Source organism: Magallana gigas, chromosome 2 (genome assembly GCF_963853765.1).
Source record: "Magallana gigas chromosome 2, xbMagGiga1.1, whole genome shotgun sequence".
In the NCBI taxonomy this organism is placed as follows: Eukaryota; Metazoa; Mollusca; class Bivalvia; order Ostreida; family Ostreidae; genus Magallana; species Magallana gigas.
Window position 1 is genome coordinate 27,473,440 of NC_088854.1, and position 20,520 is coordinate 27,493,959.

A 20,520-nucleotide genomic window follows, 5' to 3' on the forward strand; every position below is an offset into this window, starting at 1 on the left:
TGTGAATTTTGGAGACAATTTTTGGGACTCCCCAGCCTCCTTAATAAGCGAACCAACCCCAAAAAATTGCATGCTACGTTTCAATAGTTTATTCTATTAATTAGAGTTTGAAGGAACAGCCCCCAGCCCCACCCACCCCCATCCTCATCCTCCTCAATGACCGTTCCCTTCAAACCCCGATAAGGAATTTTACCGTGTAGGAAACACTTAGAAGGATCCCCTTGTCTCAACATTTAAGCCAACGAGAGATATTTATTTCAGTTCTTAGAATTTGTTTTTTAATCGTTAAAAAGAAAGTGGGTTTTTTTGTTTTGTTTTCAATACCCATATCAGTGACGACAATATGGCGTGACAGACTGTTAATGTACAGGATTTCTTTCTTATTGATTTTGGAACATTTAACACTGCCTGATGTAGATGGGGTTACGGGAGTTGAACCTCCCCTTCAAAATGCCAAAAAAGATGGAGAGATAATAGGGGAAGGTTATGAATATTTTATATATTATATCAAAAATAATCTTTAAATGGGTAATTAAATTATGACACATATCGTAGTTTCAAATTTCTCTGGTTAACTTGAAATTTGGAATTCGCACTAACTACCAACGTATACCATAAAATGGACAATGTAGAGTCAGATGATTCATTATGATGGAACATTCTATTCTTGGAGTGTTAAGTCTAAGTCAAAAACGACTTGAAGGTTTTAATAACATGTCTATAATGGCTAGTAAGTACAAAGTAATAAATTGTCAGCTAGAATTAGATGACGTGTTTTTATAAAACAATATTGAGAAACTTGACAACTTGAATTTAAAACTAACAGATTGAATGGACATTCATAGAATGTTAAAGCTTCTGTAAACCACTCAATGCTGGTTTTAAAAGTAAAAATATGGCATTTATAAACTAAAATCGCAGATGAAAGACTCGCTTCCACCCAGATGGGAATTGATTATGATGGTCAATCTCTGTTTCAAACACAGAAAACTACTTTTAAAAAGTGAAGATAAAAAAGTTTTGTTTAGTCTGATCAAATACAACCAACAATCCTTAAGTTTTTTCTGCAACGTTGAAATAAATCAGTTCCAAACTTCAAATGGAAGAGGTTTCCTTCTTTAAAATCCTTGATCCTCTTTATCAATCACGGCATAAATTTACCAAATGTGTTACGTGTACTTTCATAAATCTATTAGCAACCTCGAGCTCTTATGCCGAAACAACATTTCTAAATGAGTGTAGATTTTACACGGTTGTAGTTAACCTGACTACGGTTAAAGAATACTTGCTTTGAATTATATATGTACAGCTATCCAATCACGCACAGAATACATTGAGGATATAAGGGATACTTAATCAACGAGTATTATGTATTTGGAAAAAATTGAATGGCTATTACGCAATTTTACATCTTTGAAATGTGATTAATCTAAACGATAATGAAAGAAGACGAACGCAAAATAAAAGTTTGAACATTGGGCAAGGCCGCCGCTTTGGTCTCAAAGAGGCATACATATAAATGATATATCGTATGGATTTGTATATAAATACAACACAAAAAACAGATATGCCATCTAACAAATCTACTTCATTTTGAGAGTTCAGACAATGCACGTAGGTTATCATTAAATATTTGATTTAATCAAATTCTATTTTTAAATTACTAATCTTATTGGGTACCGTACCCTTATCAGAAAGGCCACCTGTACACTTTTTGGCTGACAGTTTCACTTGTTTATTTATTCATTTATTTTTTGCGATTGGTGGTTAGTGATCAAGGCATTCGCAACAAGGTATCAGATTTTCGATAAATCATCGTTATATATGTATAGTTTCATACATCTGAACGTCTATCTACATCACATTTTCACCAGAACTCCTATTTAACAACTGTACATGATGTCTTGAAAATTTAGAAGTTGAGGACATAATGTAAAGAATTGTATATGTTGTCTATTTTGGTCATGATCGAATATACGACTGAAACAGGCTTTCATTGTATTTTTTAAAATCTCTTAATAAGACTTAATTAAGGTACCTCACTACACCTTGAAATAGTTTCTCAAATCAGCAGAAATTTACTTGATTATGATAGAAAGAATGATGGATAAGAATTATATATATCAAAGAGGCGAGAAATGTACAATTTTAGTTTCAAAAATGTCATTCAGTAAACATGAACAAAAGCCCCAGGTGGATTGGAACTCATTACCTGCGGTTCACAAGCCTGATACTTTAACCACTGAGCTATGACGATATACATCTGAATCGATTGATACAAACAGATTCACAAAACATTTAAATCGCCATCTTGTGACGTAGTGTCTTAAAAAGTATAAGTCTTAGTGTAGTGAAGTACCTAAAAATGACTTGCCTGGTTTAATTTATGATATCAATTTATATTGTATATATACCATTCGAGAAGTTAAAAACACGTACTTTTAAAATGTGTTTTGATTTCTAGACAATGTGATAACTATTTATGTTAGTATTATTTACTATTTGGTGTCTTTTGATGGCCTATGTATTGATCCTTTCAAAACATGGAGTGACAAATAAGTCGACATCACATCTTCAAGTTGCATTGTCCAAATAGGATAACAAAACTTCAGAATCAAATTCAAATTGCCTTTCTTTTTACTGATAATTATGTCGCAGACAAGGTCGGTGTTTGATCGATCGATCGATTGCAATCGATTGCAATGCAAAAAGGTGATGGTCGCAAAAATTCAAATTGGGGCAGTCCTGGTAACACAGCAATGTTCTTAACCTGACTAATGTCATTACTGAAACCAGATGCAAAAAGGAGCGTTTAGAGGTTACGACAGGGCAATTATTTGGCTTTTCAGTTTCGGTTTCGTATTTTACTTTTTTCTTTTTCTTTTTTTATTTTTTCAATATAACAAGCAAGAATGTTATTTCAGGGATCACGTTTAAAACGAATACGCAAACATCTTAGATTTACAGAAACTAACAAAATCACATTAATTAAAGCATATAATGATATTTATGAAATTTATTGTTCAAACTACACTGTAACAGCACATATTAATTAAAATCAGAGCGGTAAAATATAGATAAGCATGCACAGGCTTTTACACAAACAATCCCTAAGATATTTTTAAAGTTATTGCAAAACCACTTTTTTTATTTTTTCAGCCAAAGTTCAATTATCCAGTATTTCATGGGTGCGTGATTTAAAGAAACACGAAATGTCACTTCTTGCTTTCCGCGGGAGGATAATCATATTTCAATTTTCTTGGCTTCATGAACTGTCTGACCATGTCATCGGTAACCTCTGCGCGCCTTTTACGATGTTCGCCGACCAGTTTTTGTAGAATTTCTATCAGTTCCATTTTCAACGATCCTGTCATTAATTCACCGCTAGCATATGTCTGGAAAATGGATAAAAAAAGTTACGTGTACATGTATTTCAATTGCACTATCAACTTCAAACTAAAGAACTTATTTTAACTAAATCAGAGTGAAAGAGTGAATAATTCAAGCTTCAACTTAATACAGGTATCAATACTTTTCGAATTTCTTCAAGTCGTTTATCATCTTCCATGAAGAACGTCAGATATTGATATGACACATCTATCTCACAGTTTCCTCCCGTTGCTTTATGCTCTTCTACAGTGGCACCACCTCCGGAAAATGCATATTTATTGATCTGAAAAAAGGAGTTTGGCACAGAATACTTTAAATCACCTTCGAAATATGGCTCATACTTTCATTTTTGCAAAGCATTGCTAAAATCATATACCAAGTGATGACAACGTAATCTCATTATAAAACATGAAGGATTTGTAGATTTTACTTCTACTTTTTTTCTTAGAGGGAGGATTATTTTTTAGACATATTAAAGTTGAGGAATGTTATACCTTTTCCTTGATTTGCTTGTCCGTATCAGTGACAAATATTGAAGAATTAGGATCACTAGCGCTCATCATCGTCTGTGCCCCTTGTAAAGCCGGAAAGAATGTAGAGTGGAGCAAAGCAGGTTTTAAGCAACCCATCCGTGGAGCAACGTCTCTAGTCATTCGAAAGTATGGGTCCTACAAGTACATCATGAAATCATGTATATAATGATCTTGTTTCAGAAATACGTGTCGAGGTAAAACTATTGTAAAAATATTGTAAAAATTGAAATGATATTCATTAGAATAATTGAGACAGCCTTGAATAAAATACCTGATCTATTGCACATGGGATGAGGCAGGGAATGTCGGTCCTGCCACTGAATATTTCAGGAAACATGCAACTAAAGCTTGGCGCAGCTTGAATGGCAGGAAAGCTAATTTTACCAATACTGTCGCTGTCTGAAAACCCAAAAATACCCTTGACTTGGTTGTACGTCACCAGCTTTTGAATTCGACATATTGTCCTGTAGAAAGCAGGACTGTTCCTATTCAAACAAAAAATTTCATATGAGTTTAGGTTGAGAAATAACAATCAAAGCAAAGTTCTTGGTAAAATATTTTTATTTATTCATACGTGAGGAAATCCAGATCGCTGAAGATGAATGTCTTTTCGACGTCAAAACCACATGCAATGATATCCTTAGCATTTTCAAAGGCCAGATGGTTAGTTTCGTCCAGGGTAAGGTCTTTCCACAGGAACTTTTCGTCATCGGTCAGCTGAATAACAAGGGGTACGTCAAATGTGTCTTGCAGCCATCTGAATATTATAAAAATAAAATGAATTTTAAGTTTAACAATAATGCTAAGTTAAGGCTACTAAAGCGTTCTTTTTAATAATTTCGTACTTTGTGAAAATAAATGGAATAAGATGACCCATGTGCATAGCTTCTGATGATGGTCCTCTACCGGTGTATAGATAAAATGGCTGTTTCTTTTCATAAACATCTAGAATCATTTCCATGTCCCTGGAATAATATCGAAATTCCAAAACATTATATATATATATATATATATATATATATATATATATATATATATATATATATATATATATATATATATATATATATATATATATATATATATATATATGGTTGACAGTTTGATATTGTCATTTTTCATTCTTAAGTATTTTATCATGAATTATAGAGATCAATTGCGTAAAATATGGTTGTTATATGGATAAATATTATTTTATTTCCTTATATTTCAATGAGCACATGTCGTACTCATAATCATACTGTCTATGAATAAACAAATGCAATATCATAAGACAAGGAACCAATTAAACACTTATCTAATCTTCAATTTCTTCCTCGTACAAAGATTAATATTTTCGTTGTCAACAATTAAATTGGAAACTGGGTTTAAAATTTTGAATCCCTTTAGGATTGAATCATAAAGCCAAACATATGACAAGATATGGTAAACCTTTGTGAAAAGAATATGCCTCTCCGGAGAAGATGATGGACTGGTTTTCCTGTAGCCTTTTCGATTCTTTGAATTAAAGCATCGTCAATCTTTGTACTTCCGAATCTTGCTATTTACGTCAATATAAAAGAGTTGTGTTGATTGGTTTCTTATATAAATACTCTAGATATAGTACATTAAGAATATTAAATCAAGCTGACTTATAAGATCGACCAACATTTTCGTTATAATATTCATATATTTTTAAGTTTGATTGATATATAATACATTGTATCTGTTTGTTAATTAAAGTCATTAAAATTATGCATTATGACGTAACATGCCTCTATGAATAGATATGATCTAAAATTTTTAAATATGCATTATGTTTAGATTGCATCATCCAAATTAAAAGTGGAATTTTAGAGCCATTATCACACCAAACGTTACAAAGTGTTGTTTTTAGCATCTGACTGTTCTAACAAAATTTGACAGCAGAACGATTCTTAATTACATTTAAACAATTGAAAACGAAAGTAGACATACTATCTTTTAAACGTGTATGTACAAATACTAATGAAAACGAATTTTTAAAAAAAACTTACTTATGAGTTTGTCATAGTCTACCCCTTTTGCAGAGTGTGTTGAGACTTCCCAAGGATTGACTATGTCCTCTTCATCAGCCCCAGGTTGGTCAACATTTGACCCATTTTTGTTCATTCCTTGACTATCAGACATTACTCGTTTGGTTTCGATACAAACTCCGGTTTACGTCTGATACCTATAATCTCCCGATATCAAAATGAGAAAGAACAAGAATCAAAATAGGTGGGGCTTTAATCGACCAATCAAAACAGCGTTAGTTTGGCAATCCTTTTTATCGGTATCTGCCAAATAAAAGATCTTTTTTCTAAAGGTTTAATCAGATATCGTTAGGAATCACGAAGAAATAACGTGATTATACTTTTCAGGTAATTTTTATAAATTCATCGTTAATTTTTTTTTATTTCATCTAATTAATCATCATCTGCGTGCCAACACGACCGACCATAAATTACTTAATATAGACGACTACATTCAATCTGGTTAAAACATCTAAGTTACGGAATTCTTGGTAAACGTTGAAACCTTGCTGTTTCATGAATGCAGTTTTGTTTCCTCGGTACTGAAATAATGTATCGTATGGCAAAAAAATATAATACATAAAATGAACAGATGATATACTTGCTTCATTAACACCCTTATTTAAAAAAGGATATTTTTTATTTACACATGTATGGTAATTGATATATAAGTTTCCATTTGAAGGAAAACATTGTAAGTAAAATAGGATATTGTTACTTAAAATTAATGGGAAAAGTGAATGCAAATTTATCGTTCTAATATTTAATAATGAGTAATTTTGAAGATGTTTAGAAATATATTTATTTAATTTCATTTTTAAATTATGGAAAAAATAAATAACTTTTAAGAAAAAAGTGTCTCCATAATTATTAATTTAACGCAACTGTATATGTGGTCGTTAGAATTTTAAAGACACATTTATTAACAAAAAAAAGCTACAGAGTGTATTTCTATAAAAAAAAAATCACTAAATATCACCCATTTTTTGTTTATATAAAAAATTCTATTTTAAACCAATTTTATGTGCATCATTTAAAGAACTGAGTAGTAGTTTTATCTACAATAATAACCCCGTGATAGTATATCACATGGCAAAACATATTTCCTTATTTTTCTTATTAATAGATTGTTGCCTATTTGTATGATATATTTGTGTATTCGTTTTAAAGCCACCATATACACTCTTAGTCAGAGATATGAAACAGTCATATAAACGTGTTATTTATTTCGCCTGCGCGACTTAACATATAGTGCCAGAAACTTTGTTGAAAAAAAAATTATTGATGAAATGATTTGATTAAATGATTATTATCAATGAGTATATATCAAATTGGTTATGTAAGTTTGAAGGTTTCATTTATTCTTACAATAATTAATATACTCAAAACACGTAATGACGTTTATATTTGTGCTCATGGCACATGAATTGGCTTAGTGTATTCACAGGAATTTGAACGTGGTAGATTTCCAATTCAATCAGATGGGAAAATATACTCTGAATGTAAATATTTATTCGTTCATTCGGATTTCCTTCTTCCAAAGTGTTTCTTGTATATTAAAACTTGAACTTATATAAGATTGTGTACATACATTGGCGATTCCATGAAAAATGATGCTTTTTTATACCTGAAATTTTCAAAATAAATGATTATTCTTACATACACTTCATTAGGTATTTCTTTTTCTTATCGTTTTCTACTTTTATTACATCTATATAACTGACGCGAACAGACGTCAAACACAAACTTTTAATACTTACATCTGACCGGATTACGCCAACAACCGTCGAACATTATAATTTATTAGGTTTGTTACTGACTGTTTACAGAAATTTGTGGGGTCGGTAAAGTCCATAGAAGGCGAGGCGGAGCCGAGTTTTTTTTTTTTTTTTTTACCTTTCTCGTCAGTCGTCTGTGCAAACCTGGATGCCATTGTAGGATCGTAATATTACGTCACGGTCAAAGGGGTTACTCTTAATATTTTGGGGTTAAAAAATTAAAGGTATGGTTGAACGTTTATGTAAAAATATCAGCTCAAATGAGCGTTACGTCCGTCATGTTGCCGTATAAATGTAGACGCTCGTTGTGTAAAGAAGTTTATAAGGCAATCACCTGACGCGATTCATCCAATGACGTAAAGACATTTTAGTCCGAGGCAAAACAATAACTTTGATTAGTTACATCTAACCGGATAACGTGAACAGACGTCAAATTGATGACTGAGTTATATGTGACCGTTAACGTTAACAGTCGTCAAATGAATGACTGGCTCACATCTAACTGTATAACGTTAACAGCCGTCAAATGAATGACTGGCTCACATCGAACCGTATAACGTTAACAGCCATTAAATGGATGACTGAGTCACATCTAACCGGATAACGTTAACAGAAGTTCAAAGGTATGTTAATTAAAGTTACATATATTCTAATAATGTTCACAGACGTCAAACGGATAATGTAGTTATGTCTAACTGACTTGAAACAGCAACCAGACGTTAACCGGATAATTTAGTTACATATAAATGGATACCGTAATGGGCGTCACGTATACTTAAGTCACTCCTTACCAGATAACACTTACAGACGTCAAATGGATGATTTAGTCATATTTTACTGGATAACGTTAATAGATGTCAAAGGAATGTTTTAATCATATCTAACAAGATAACGCTAACCGACGTCAAACGAATTGCATAGGTCAACTTTAAACCTTTTCATTTTTTTTGCAGCAACTTCCGAATATGATATCCGTGAAATCATTATATTCCAGGTTAAACTAGAGGTACCGTGAGCAAGCTCACTCAAAAAACCTTGCACTAAGAAAATATAACAAATATAATATATATTTTAAAAATTCTGTACTGCGTCATTTTTTAGTGACCTTGAACTTGCCAAGGCAATTGTTATATCACGTTTTAGCTTCTAATTATTTCTCAATACAAGATTTGACCTGAACAGGAATTTTTGAGGTGACCTTGAGCTTGTAGAAATGACTTCGGTCAAAATCATGACGAAACTTCAAGTCATAAGCAATGTTTGTTTGAAGTAATATATTTTAACGCTCCTCCAAAGGAAAGATTTGGACCGGACACGATTGCACAGATGAAGATGGTTATTTCTATATACCCGGCCCCCAAAACTTTGTTTGCGGGGGGTATAATGAATAAAGGCTAGTTTTAAAGTAGGTATATAATGAAAGTAACAAACGTATCGTTGTTTTTAAAGCCTATTTAACTCTAAAATGTTTCTGCTTCGATCCAGGTTTGAAATACCCCAGAAATTATAGTCACGTCTTTTGGACAAACAGAATATAAGGAAAATATAAGAGACATTGGACTAAATCCTGAAACTCTGAGTAAGCGATATAAGTCAGTGATATATATCGAGGCGCTATGGCTTACCTTTAAATAATTAACACAATAATGCAGCATGTTTAAATTATACTTGCACGGTATTGCCAAATTATATTGAAATGCAATACATTCTCTCTATTTGACGAAGTTTCTACCTTGTCGTAGGTCATTTGCAAAACTATTTTGTTAAAAACCACTCGGATTGTGCACAGAAGTACTCTGAAGTGGATATTGAAAAGATATTGTAAAGATGCTTGGGTTTCTGATATACATCTATGTAGTTTTTGGAAAATAGTCTGTTTGAATTCCCATGCATACCAATTGCGCTCGTTTTTAGCAGACCATTTTTGTATTCATATGAAGCAGAACTCATTCAAAAACCTGTACGTGAAAAAAAAAAATCACCCCGCACAACAGTTAAGGCTGTCAATAAACTCCGTTCAGACAAAAAGTACGGGAAATGTACATTATGACATCACAGTATATTACAAACCTCGAAAGTACTTATTAATCTATTTATTAGTAAAATTAACTTATACTTATCTTTTAATTAAAAACAACAAATGCTATTACTTACAATTTTGATGTCCGTTATATCGTACACACTGAAAAATAAGCGAGATGTCGTTCTCGCTGTACTACAAAATATGACGTCATATGCTTCAAAATGACGCATTAAGTTAAATCATTGAAGGCTATCGTGCAGTTTTATAGCGAAGAAAAATAAATGTCATACATTAACGGAAAAGTATAAATGAATATTTTGTTTAAAATTATTATAAGTAGAATGCTACCTATATAGTCTTATTTTCATTTTGTTAAAAGTATGTATCGTATAAAGAAGCCACCTCGGTTTTGTATAAAATATCGTATATCTAAAATCTGAGTACCTAAATAAATCACTCAATTGCAAGGGCATACACTTACCTGTTCCAGAAAAACTTTTACATGTGAATTTGAAATATGCTATCTAACTTAAAAATTCTACGATCCTTGTAAAATCTTACAAATTAATTATTTTTTAATGAAATTAACCCTGTGACCTTCAAAATTTTTCAACATATGCATTATAAATTACGGTTTCTACTAACAAATATTCTTATCTTTAAAAGTTCGCACCGTTTTTCAAAATCTACGATATAACATCAAGTTATTTCATTATTCAGTTGTGAATTTTGACATGATTATGCCCTTGCAATATTGAATTTTTTAAATGACCTCAAAACCACAAATACATCTGCTTGTACCATGCGACTGCCATATCACGTGACCACTATGAACATAAAATATTGTACTGTTATATATATATTTTAGAAATATATTGCATTTGAGTGACTGTTATTGATTTTAAAAAGGACATGCCAGTTTAACTAAAGTATGCGTGTTTTCATCACAAAAATTTGCCCATATTTTTATTGACCGCCTTAACTGTACTGCGCCGCGCTGTGGCCTTCAGCTCAACATTTAGGTATATCAACGACGTATTATCAAAAAACAATTGTTACTTCATACTGATGTCGACTCGATTTATCCCAGTGTACTTGAAATAAAAGATACCACAAAGTATGCGTCATGTGTATCACATTTGAAAATTTTACTGGTAAGGGACATTGATGGTAACCTAACAACAAAACTTTAAGATAAACGTGATGGCTTCAATATTTCTATAGTCAACTTTCCTTACCTATTTAGCAATATACCTTCATCACCTGCATATGGAGTTTTTTCCTCTCATTTAATTCGATACGCAAGGGCATACTCTACGTATGAACAGTTCCTAGGGCAAGGCAAGCTACTGAGAAACTTTTGATAAATCAGGACTATGAACAGTCTCGATAAAAGTCATCTTTTCGTACGTTCTATGGTAAATACAACGACTTTGCCTGCAAATACAATCTTCCACTTGGTAGCATGCTGACTGACGTTTCTCATACTTATTGTTAGACCATAATTAATCATTTAATTGTCTATTGATTTTTCCGTTTTTCCCGAATTTGACAAAGAGCACAATGCAGCTGTGACCTGTCAGCAGATGAAGCTAATCTTCCATGGCACCTGAACCTAACTCTAATCTTTTAGGGATCACTGTTTGCTCTGGTCCTGTTCTGTATATTTCCTTTGGACTTTTCATTTAGGCAGTGTTTGTTGTCACCACATGTCCGTCTATTTAAACAACTAGATGCAACCCCACGCAAGCGCAGATATAAACATTTTTATACATTAATACATGTATGATACAATTATCATGTGCATGGCCTTTTTCTGTTTGTTGCAGCTGACTCGGAAAAATTCCAATTTTTCATTTTATTTTAAATTAGAGCGTGTGTGCATAGTGCGTCGTACCTCTATTCTGAATATTGTTCTTTATGTCAAATCTCACTATAATTTTTATCATTACACCAAATAAGAATTTCAGATAAAACTGTAATCCATACAGATGTAGAGTTGTTAACACCATCTGTTCATGTTTCACAAAATAATGTATAAAGTTTACTACCAATCTGTAGTGGAATAAAAATGGATGTTACTTAAAAACATTAGTATAATAACAGGTTTATTTTGCATATCTTAAACCACAGTTTTCAGATCCAAGGTACATGTAACTGTCCGATGATTAAATCGTCCTACAATTGCCACCGCGACGTTAATTAGTCACCCCGTTCTGGAAAGATCATTCATGAAAACTAAAATCGCACATTCAAAAAACGAATTGGCTCATTGTATTTGTTCAACATTTGTCAAATTTTAACATCTATGTAAACGCTAAAAAAGTTACCAGTAAATTTAATTTTTTCGTTCTTTACATAATCATTCAATATTATCCATTGCAAGTATATATTTTGAAGCAAACCACCGCTGACTTGGATCCGCCAAAACGTGTCCACCTTATCCTTATTTTTGCTATTTTAGACTTGTTTATCGAAATTGAAAGTAGGTTTATGAATACTTTCAAAAAAACTTATCAGTTAAAATTCAGTTATAGCTTACGAAATTCATGTCACACGTGGTAAAATACCAAAGGTGTAAGCAGTTACTCTGGTGCAGGCATTTTGTATTCTATTACGTGGGGTTTAAATAACTTCGTTATGATTCAATTTCAAAAGTTCACCAAATTCTGTCAAACTTGAAGGACACGGAGTGTTGGCAATATGCAAAAACCTTGGACTGAATTTCGACACATAAAGCAAGCAATACGTGATTTGTTAGGGGCTTTGTTAAATCTTGTAAAGCGTGTCATAGAGGATCGGTTTTGCAAGTCTAATTTTAATTAAAATGGTCTGAATTACAAAGTATGGTAGGGACCAAGTGATAAATTCTTTACATTTTGAAACGCATTAGTAAAATATAATTACGGTACCCTTCATAAAATTTATCGTTTACATTTCAGATATGTCTGATGAACCAAAGAAACTAACATATGAAACCTACCTTGGTGTAAGGAACTGTGTTTAATTCTGAATCTTATATATAAATGATTATGTTAAAAACTTCATCATGATAATACTTAAGAATGGTGTTGTTATTGTTTACATGATAATTTCTTTAGTTGGATAAGTTGCTGACATGCCAGGAACTAGAGAGCGAAAAGGCAGGAAACCGGGTTGCCGAGGAACACCTCTTCATCATCGTTCATCAAGGTTTAACATATAAAGATGTCTATAAGTATAGTATCGAAATAATCAGAGTACATACATGTATATCCGGGCTCATTGATGTGTATTGAAAACGTTTTCATGAAATGACATCATAACAGAATAAATAGAAACAGACACATTGAATGACATGATTCTTTTCATATCGTAAATATGATAAATGGGTCAGATATGTAACACCCCAACTAAGATAAACTGTTGGCCATGCTTTCGAAACAATTTTCTGAACAACTTCTACAATCAGCTTAATAACGGGATTTCTAATGTTATAAAATGCTCTTGGGTATTAGTGTATTTTGCCTCTCGGCAACTTTGCATTGCATCTCCAAGTATTCAGGATGTTACACACAAGAAGATTACCATTCATATATGTAGATATATCAGATGTAAACTATCACTAATCAACTAACATGCTATCATTCTACTTCTCTTTTGATTTGGAACTACAATTTTGTTAAAACGATCAGTCACATCCGACACCGTAGCTATAACTTGGACATTGCTTAATTAATGAGCCCGGCAAACAAAGTTCTTCCTCGTAGTGTTGTTCTTTGATATTTGAAAATACTTATGGCAGAAAAATGCGAGACAAATTTAAAGTAGATATTTAGCTTTTCTAAACTACTAATTAGTGTTAAAAGAAAAAATATTATCAAAATCTCTTTTATAATTTTGTTTTTGTAAAACAAAGATAGAAACCTTTTGAAAAAATATTGTTATTGTTATGAAAAAAAACCATTATATCCTTTTCATAACAAAAAAGACAGAAAAAATATAACTATATATAAAGCTAAGGAGATAATAGAAAGCAGTGACATTGGCCAGTTTATATATGTTGATGAAAATAAAGCAAAAGTAAAATATTAAGATTTTATTCATCATTTTTTTATCAAATGATATTTAAATATTATGTACATCTCCTAAAACAAACATAATTAATAATATAAATAGTATACACTTGTATATAAATGAAAAAAAATATCTTCCCTACATAGCCAAACAAAGTTTGCGAAATCATGATAGTATATGCACATCTTCCGTTACTGGAATAACTATAAATAAACACTTAGGTCATTATAGCCGTTATTTCCAAATGGCATTAATATGTACACAAAAGTTATTTAAATCAAATAAATTCCTTCCGCATTAATATTGAGTCCGGCTAAAAACAACGAACATCTTAACTATGTTATGTACTTTACTATTCATTATTACTAGATAACCGACAAAAGGGTTCAAAGATGTACAAAATCATTCTAAAGATTATATCCGTACCAAGTAAAGGTGCTTTTACGGTTAAAGGATTCATTTAAAGCATTCAAAACTTTAAAAGAACAGCAATCGAATATAATCACGTCATCTACTGAATAATATTGCTTACGAAGTTAGATATTGTCTATAGCCTATCAAAATACTATCTAGACAATCTTCCACCAAAAGTTGACACAAAATCATTCATAAGACCAGGAAGTCCCTCATTGATTGTCTAATTCTATTTACAGGATTTGAGATATGGTTCAAACAGATACTCGAAGATTTTAAAGGCGTCATAGACATATTTAAAGAGCCTGTATGTGTTCCTTTTTCCAAATAAAAAAATTATTAATTCATTATTTTTTTGTCAGGTAAACTGTGTTAATACAGTCTATAAGATGAAATGCATATATTTTTGCAAAAATCTACATGACTTGGGCACCAGCAGATTAGAGGCACGTATGTGAAATGTGTAGTACAAGTAGTATGCAGGGTTTGCTATTAGATAGTAAAAATACAATAATAATATATTTCCAAAAACCATTGAACAGCTATATGCACACCGAGTTTATAGACCAGGTAGACCAGGGCAAGCAAGACGGTTTTTATAATATGAAATTGTGGGAAGTAATTCCTTTCTACTCTACTTATCATAATTATAAAAATAAAAAAACTTCAATATAGTAAGTTTCAGAGTCATACAGCTGGGTGATTCATGCGCCAAAAGAGGGGGAAGGTCTATTTACTGATGGGGTATTAATTTCTTCACAATTTTTCTGTACTCTCGAACGTCCGACAAACAAAAGGCTTATTTTTATATATTTAGAAAGTCCTAATCAGAGTATTCCCAAGTTACTTGACTGCCCCCCCCCCCTCGTCCGCCTAAATTTTTGTGATGCTAATATTAGGTATTGGTGGACATTTCATTGATTTTTATTGAAATACTAATACTTTGCAAATTTATAGTTTATTAACACTATTATTTTCCATATAATATGAACTCAAATTAAAACATCAAAATATAATTTTATGTTTAAAAGAAATTTAAAGATAAAATTGCAAAAAGTTTAATAAGGGACACTTACTAGTATATAGTTTTGTGAGCATTATGATATTGTTTCTCAACGAGACAATAATTTGGACATTTTACCAACAATAGTAGTCTTTATAAAAAACTTATCATTAGTTGCACAAAATTATGATGGTGTCCTTTTTTAACCTATTTTATGGTACTAACAATAAATTATCTTCAAACATTAAAATATGTAATTTTGTGTTTGACTTCAATTTTTATAGAAAATTGAAGAACGGACACATTTGTCTGGAATCACCACAAAATTAGGACGATGCATTTTAATTTTGAAGGTACAGTCACTGTATTATATATACAATAATTGGATTTAATTTGACTTGTATTGCTTAAGGGATAAAAGAAGGGACATGTTGTTAGTTATTAAAATGTTGTAGGTAGTTATTCAGCATTTCGAAATAATTGAGACTATGCCACCTGCAGTTTTCCTGAATTTTAGGTAAGTTAATTTTTTTTAGGACCCTAAAATCACAAATGTATTTAATTAATGCACCAAAGAAGCTATTTTTCCGGGGGTTTTTGTTTGTCTTTTTTTTTTAAATTTTATGTTGGTTTTTTTCAAATGGAACTTGAACGTATTCTAAGTATTTAACAATCGAAAAAGAACTTTCATATTTTACGTTCAAAAAAATTCAACAAAAAAATTGTCATGGTTTCTAAAATATATAAATTTGACGAAAAATAATATTTATTAAGATGTAGTATTTTTTGACAAAATTGTTTCATTGTTAAAAATTCTAAATGACGTCACAAGATTTTAATACTAAAAAGTCCAATTTATATAATATATAATTTAATGATGAAAGGTTGTATAGAACAAAGATCAAATGAACACCATTCAAATTTGAACTTTGATTGGATCAAAATATGCGGTACCTTGATATTTTTATTTGAATTAATTAAAGGTATAACTAAATGTAATTATACATTACCTTAACCCCTAAAATGCTTTCATTCAAAGAAAATATTTGAAGAGCGGATCAGGATTTCAAAGTCTACAGTTTCGCCAGATTGAAAATACTCTTGGTCTAAGACCAGTAAGTTACATAGATTTTATTCTGTCTCTTTTGAACAAATTTTACACATAATGATACGAACTATTTTTTTCTTCTTATACTGGCGCTTATAGTAAAATCTAACACTAACATTTTACTGTATTTACATTTAGATTTGCATGGTAGAACCATGATATATGCTTGCAAAAATCTAAACTTAATGCTTTGATTGGTAACGATCTCGATTGGATAAACGAAAATGGCATTTGTTATTTTATAAATTGAAAGTCGATTGTGTCATCCTATGTCGTATTTTATTTTCCTCAGGAGACACGAGAGCAGGATCAACCAGGAAAGGATTACAAAGATGCTCTCAATACAGAACAAAGCGAGGTAGCAAAAGACTCAGAAAAAGGGGATACCCTATTTTCAGTTGCAGAGGTAAAGAAACACTATCGTAACATTCAAACATACTGCTTTGAATTTTAACATTATATTGCATTCTTTATTAGATCATTTTGATATATAGATGATTAGCATTGCCAAAAATTTATAACCTGTGTCAGAAGACTCTGCGTTATATTTTATTGAATGCTACTTTTGTAGCCAGTACGAAACACCGAACCACGAAATCATCTACCTCGATTTCTTAACCTATTAGTGTCAATAGTGTTGAATGCTACCTAAATGTTTCTATACTATCAATTAGTGTATTGCATTAAAGAAATAGCAAATTTCCCATTTACAAAGGGCCTACTCAGCAAATCTCAGCTAATTCATATTTAAATAATAATATGTCGAATAAAAAACATTAATAAAATCCCCAAAAATTATCCTTGGAAAATCAAGATTCATTTTATTTTTATGAATTACATCCGCAAAATCAGTCTCTTTGATAGTTATACTAACAGTATATGCATATATTAAAATCCAAAAGCGTGCTTAAGGCGTAAACTTTATAAAATTTATTTTGTTTATTTAACAATTGTTTTTGTTTTATTAACCCGAGTGAATATGCATTGAAAAATTATTCATATTTATAAGACATTATTTTAAGCACTTTTGTCTTTGATCGGGAAACTATTGCGTTATGACAACTATTAAATGTTTGACATACAAATCTTTCAGACATGGCTAAAAAATGTATTTGGTACCTATGTCAGGGATCGGGTTCAGTATTTTAACGTGCTGAGTGAAATGATGAAAACATGGGCTGAGGTAATATCTTTTTAAAATAAGTCTCCTAATATATATATATGAATGCTATTACCCAACTTTCTTCACTTTATATAACAGTTTTAAGGTTTTTTTATGTAATAAAGATATAAATCTTTTGTTTAGGATACCACAATGGAAGAGCATCATAGAGGAAATAAGGTAAATTTACATGTAATTTATGAATATAAATTTAGGTTTTTTTTTAGTGTCCCATCAATGAATAAAAATTAAAATTACTCTTCTCTGGATCATTTATATTTATAGGAAGCATTTGATAAGATTCTGAAAGAAGATACCTATGAAACCATACCAGGTAAATAAATGTTTCTGAGTTGTTGACATTTTTCGTTTGATAAATTTTTCTTACCTTTTTTCTTGTCTATTCAATTTAAAGATAGGAGACTTACTTTCGAAGCTTTCCACGGAGCGTTGTTGATTTCACTTTACCAAGACGAACCGGAATTCCAAAGCGCATACCATACAATAAAGCTTTTTATGGACATAGACTCTTTAGTCTCAAAATGGCGCCGTAAGGATAACTTTTAGAAAGCAAAAAACATTATCACTTATCATATTAATGATATACAGGAAGATTATATTTGTACCCTTTTCCTATTTTCAGATACGCATGTTCTCATGGTTCATCGTATGCTTGGAAAGAAAACTGGAACAGGGGGCTCTTCGGGATACGACTACTTAAAAAGGACTAATCAGTAAGCAACAGTGGGAAACTAGAAAATTAAATCAAATGTTTGCCATTTCAGTCGTCATTGACTTTTGTTGTTACATGGTTGAAAGGGATTGTTTCTTTTATATTATAAAATATATTATGATTATATTTATGCATAATTTATTCGAAAAAGAATATTTTACTTTCTAATTTACAGAGATAAATACAGAGTGTTCATGGAATTTTTTAATATGGGTGCATATCTCATCCCGGAAGATTACAAGAGAGGGGAAAAACCGTATTCTGTTCCTTAAAGTGTAGAAGGAATCTAAGGGACATGTGGTGAAATTAATTGTTTATGATACGTAAAACTCTGGTTAGAGAGATATGAATGTGAATTGCTTATGATATGCACAAAAAATGTTTTAACGACTTTTTAATTTTCAAATGATCAGGTAAAAAACCTCAATTAAATATTTTAAACACCCAATACTATTCCCTGAATTTGTATTTAATTCCGTACATGTATCAATTATAACACTTTTTGCATATGATTCGGTGAAGAACCAGGAAAAAAATTAAATTAATTATTAAATTAAAAACAACAAAGAGCTTGACAAGTTAAAAGAAGAATTGACTAGAACCAAAACCGTACGTTCTTCATAATGTTTATCGTAGGTTTTTTTTTTTCATATTTTTTGTCATTTATTTTCATTGCGATGAAAACATTTTATCAATTTCAATGTATAAGAATTTTTTAAAACTTGATCGATATCATAAGATAAATAGTTTACTGATGTCTTGATATTTTAGAAAAAAAATATGGCAAGTTGGCTATTTCAGAAATATCCAAATATTATCATACTTTTTATTATGTTATTGATATAGGATAGTTTCTTGTATTCTGAGCCGATTGAAATTGAGATTTTCTATGTGTTTTCTGTTCTGTTGTGTGAAATGACTTTCTTTTGACCTCCTTAATATTTAGCAGAATGTGTGATGATAGATGAAAACCAAAGTTTTGCCTGTAAAGAAAACCATGATCAACCGTTTATTGAAGTATGAAACACTTCTTTAAGTGTTTAAATTCCACTTGAACATGAAAACCAAAGTTTTGCCTGTAAAGAAAACCATGATCAACCGTTTTAACAGAAAACAAACGCCAATTATAACAGTTGTTTCTTTCGGGGATACATGAACAATTTATTAATTTGCATTGATTTCCTTTGATGAAATTAATTAGAATTGCTTGCTTCTGTTTAAAAGTTTTCTTATATACCAAGACGATTTTAACATGCTTCTGTATTATTAGACGGACTTATAATAAGTATTGCCTCCTGAGCATATATGCTCATAATTTGTTTACAAAAATTAATTATTAAATTAATACTTGTACACGTATGCATGTTAATGTTTCGATGTATTTCAAGAAATATCGATTGTCATGATTTTGAATATGTTGTTTTGAATTCAATATTAACAAATGTTATACGATTAATAAAAGAAATATACTGTAATAGTTTGCCTTTTTTCTGCGACTCCCTATTTATCTTGTGTTAACTTGCGGTATTCATATTAAACGTTGTTTCTTTGTCCAACATATCATAATTTTCATAATTTGATTTTAATAATTGCATAACTATAAAATATTGACTTTTACTGTACCAAGTTTATATTAACAAATGTCAATGACATATTCTCGCATTATTGGTCTCATGGTTGGAAACCTACCAAACAATTACTGTATATTGTTTTTATATGTCAGAGTGTCAATTTTCAACAATAATCTTTACAGACGCAAGTCATTTTAATCAGTAATAAGAATATCATAATATTTTGAAGATCACATGTACGGAAGCATATTAGTGGCTTATCTTTTTTTTCAAAATTCTTCAAAACGCCAAGAAACAAGAGGCCTTTGTCCACGATGGTCACCTAAGTACCATATTCCTGGTAACATGACCTGTTACAGGGTATCATTTTGCATTTTAAGCTTCATTGGGGAGGTTAAGCATTTGAACGTGTACGTCTACGGATACGTGTGGATTACAAATCTGTTAACACGTACACGAGCCAAAATTTGGGTTACGATATAGAACTGTACGTGTACGCCTACGTGTAAAATAATTAGATTCAATATTTAACTTGTTCAGTTTACTCTCATTTTTTATGAAATAATTCTATAACTTTGAAAAAAAAAAAAACAAAGGCATAGTTGTCCTTATTTTATCGTCTGCTTTACATTACACAACGTCCGATATACACTTAGTGTATATTTTTTATAAAAAAAAAATACTAGGATCTGTCTTCAGATATTTTTGCCGCTTAT

The 20,520-nt window shown here is 31.0% G+C and overlaps 2 protein-coding genes across 2 annotated transcripts; one reads left to right on the forward strand and one right to left on the reverse strand.

The window, feature by feature from the left end:
• Positions 1-3,165: 3,165 nt before the first annotated feature.
• Positions 3,166-6,152, reverse strand: LOC117680430 (tryptophan--tRNA ligase, cytoplasmic). The gene is made up of 8 exons (XM_034446452.2): positions 5,939-6,152; positions 5,355-5,463; positions 4,769-4,888; positions 4,498-4,680; positions 4,195-4,408; positions 3,885-4,058; positions 3,533-3,673; positions 3,166-3,395 (listed from the first exon to the last, which is right to left on the reverse strand). Exons 1-8 carry the CDS (start codon positions 6,069-6,071, stop codon positions 3,216-3,218), a joined length of 1,254 nt encoding a protein of 417 aa, XP_034302343.2. The 5' UTR covers positions 6,072-6,152; the 3' UTR covers positions 3,166-3,215.
• Positions 6,153-6,189: 37 nt separating this feature from the next.
• Positions 6,190-19,193, forward strand: LOC105327142 (tryptophan 2,3-dioxygenase). The gene is made up of 14 exons (XM_020066756.3): positions 6,190-6,304; positions 12,700-12,746; positions 12,859-12,949; positions 14,467-14,534; positions 15,515-15,583; positions 15,686-15,747; positions 16,270-16,345; positions 16,631-16,744; positions 17,432-17,521; positions 17,645-17,680; positions 17,786-17,834; positions 17,916-18,050; positions 18,144-18,234; positions 18,409-19,193. The coding sequence occupies exons 2-14, from the start codon at positions 12,702-12,704 to the stop codon at positions 18,503-18,505; spliced, it is 1,023 nt and encodes a 340-aa protein (XP_019922315.1). The 5' UTR covers positions 6,190-6,304; positions 12,700-12,701; the 3' UTR covers positions 18,506-19,193.
• Positions 19,194-20,520: the final 1,327 nt, after the last annotated feature.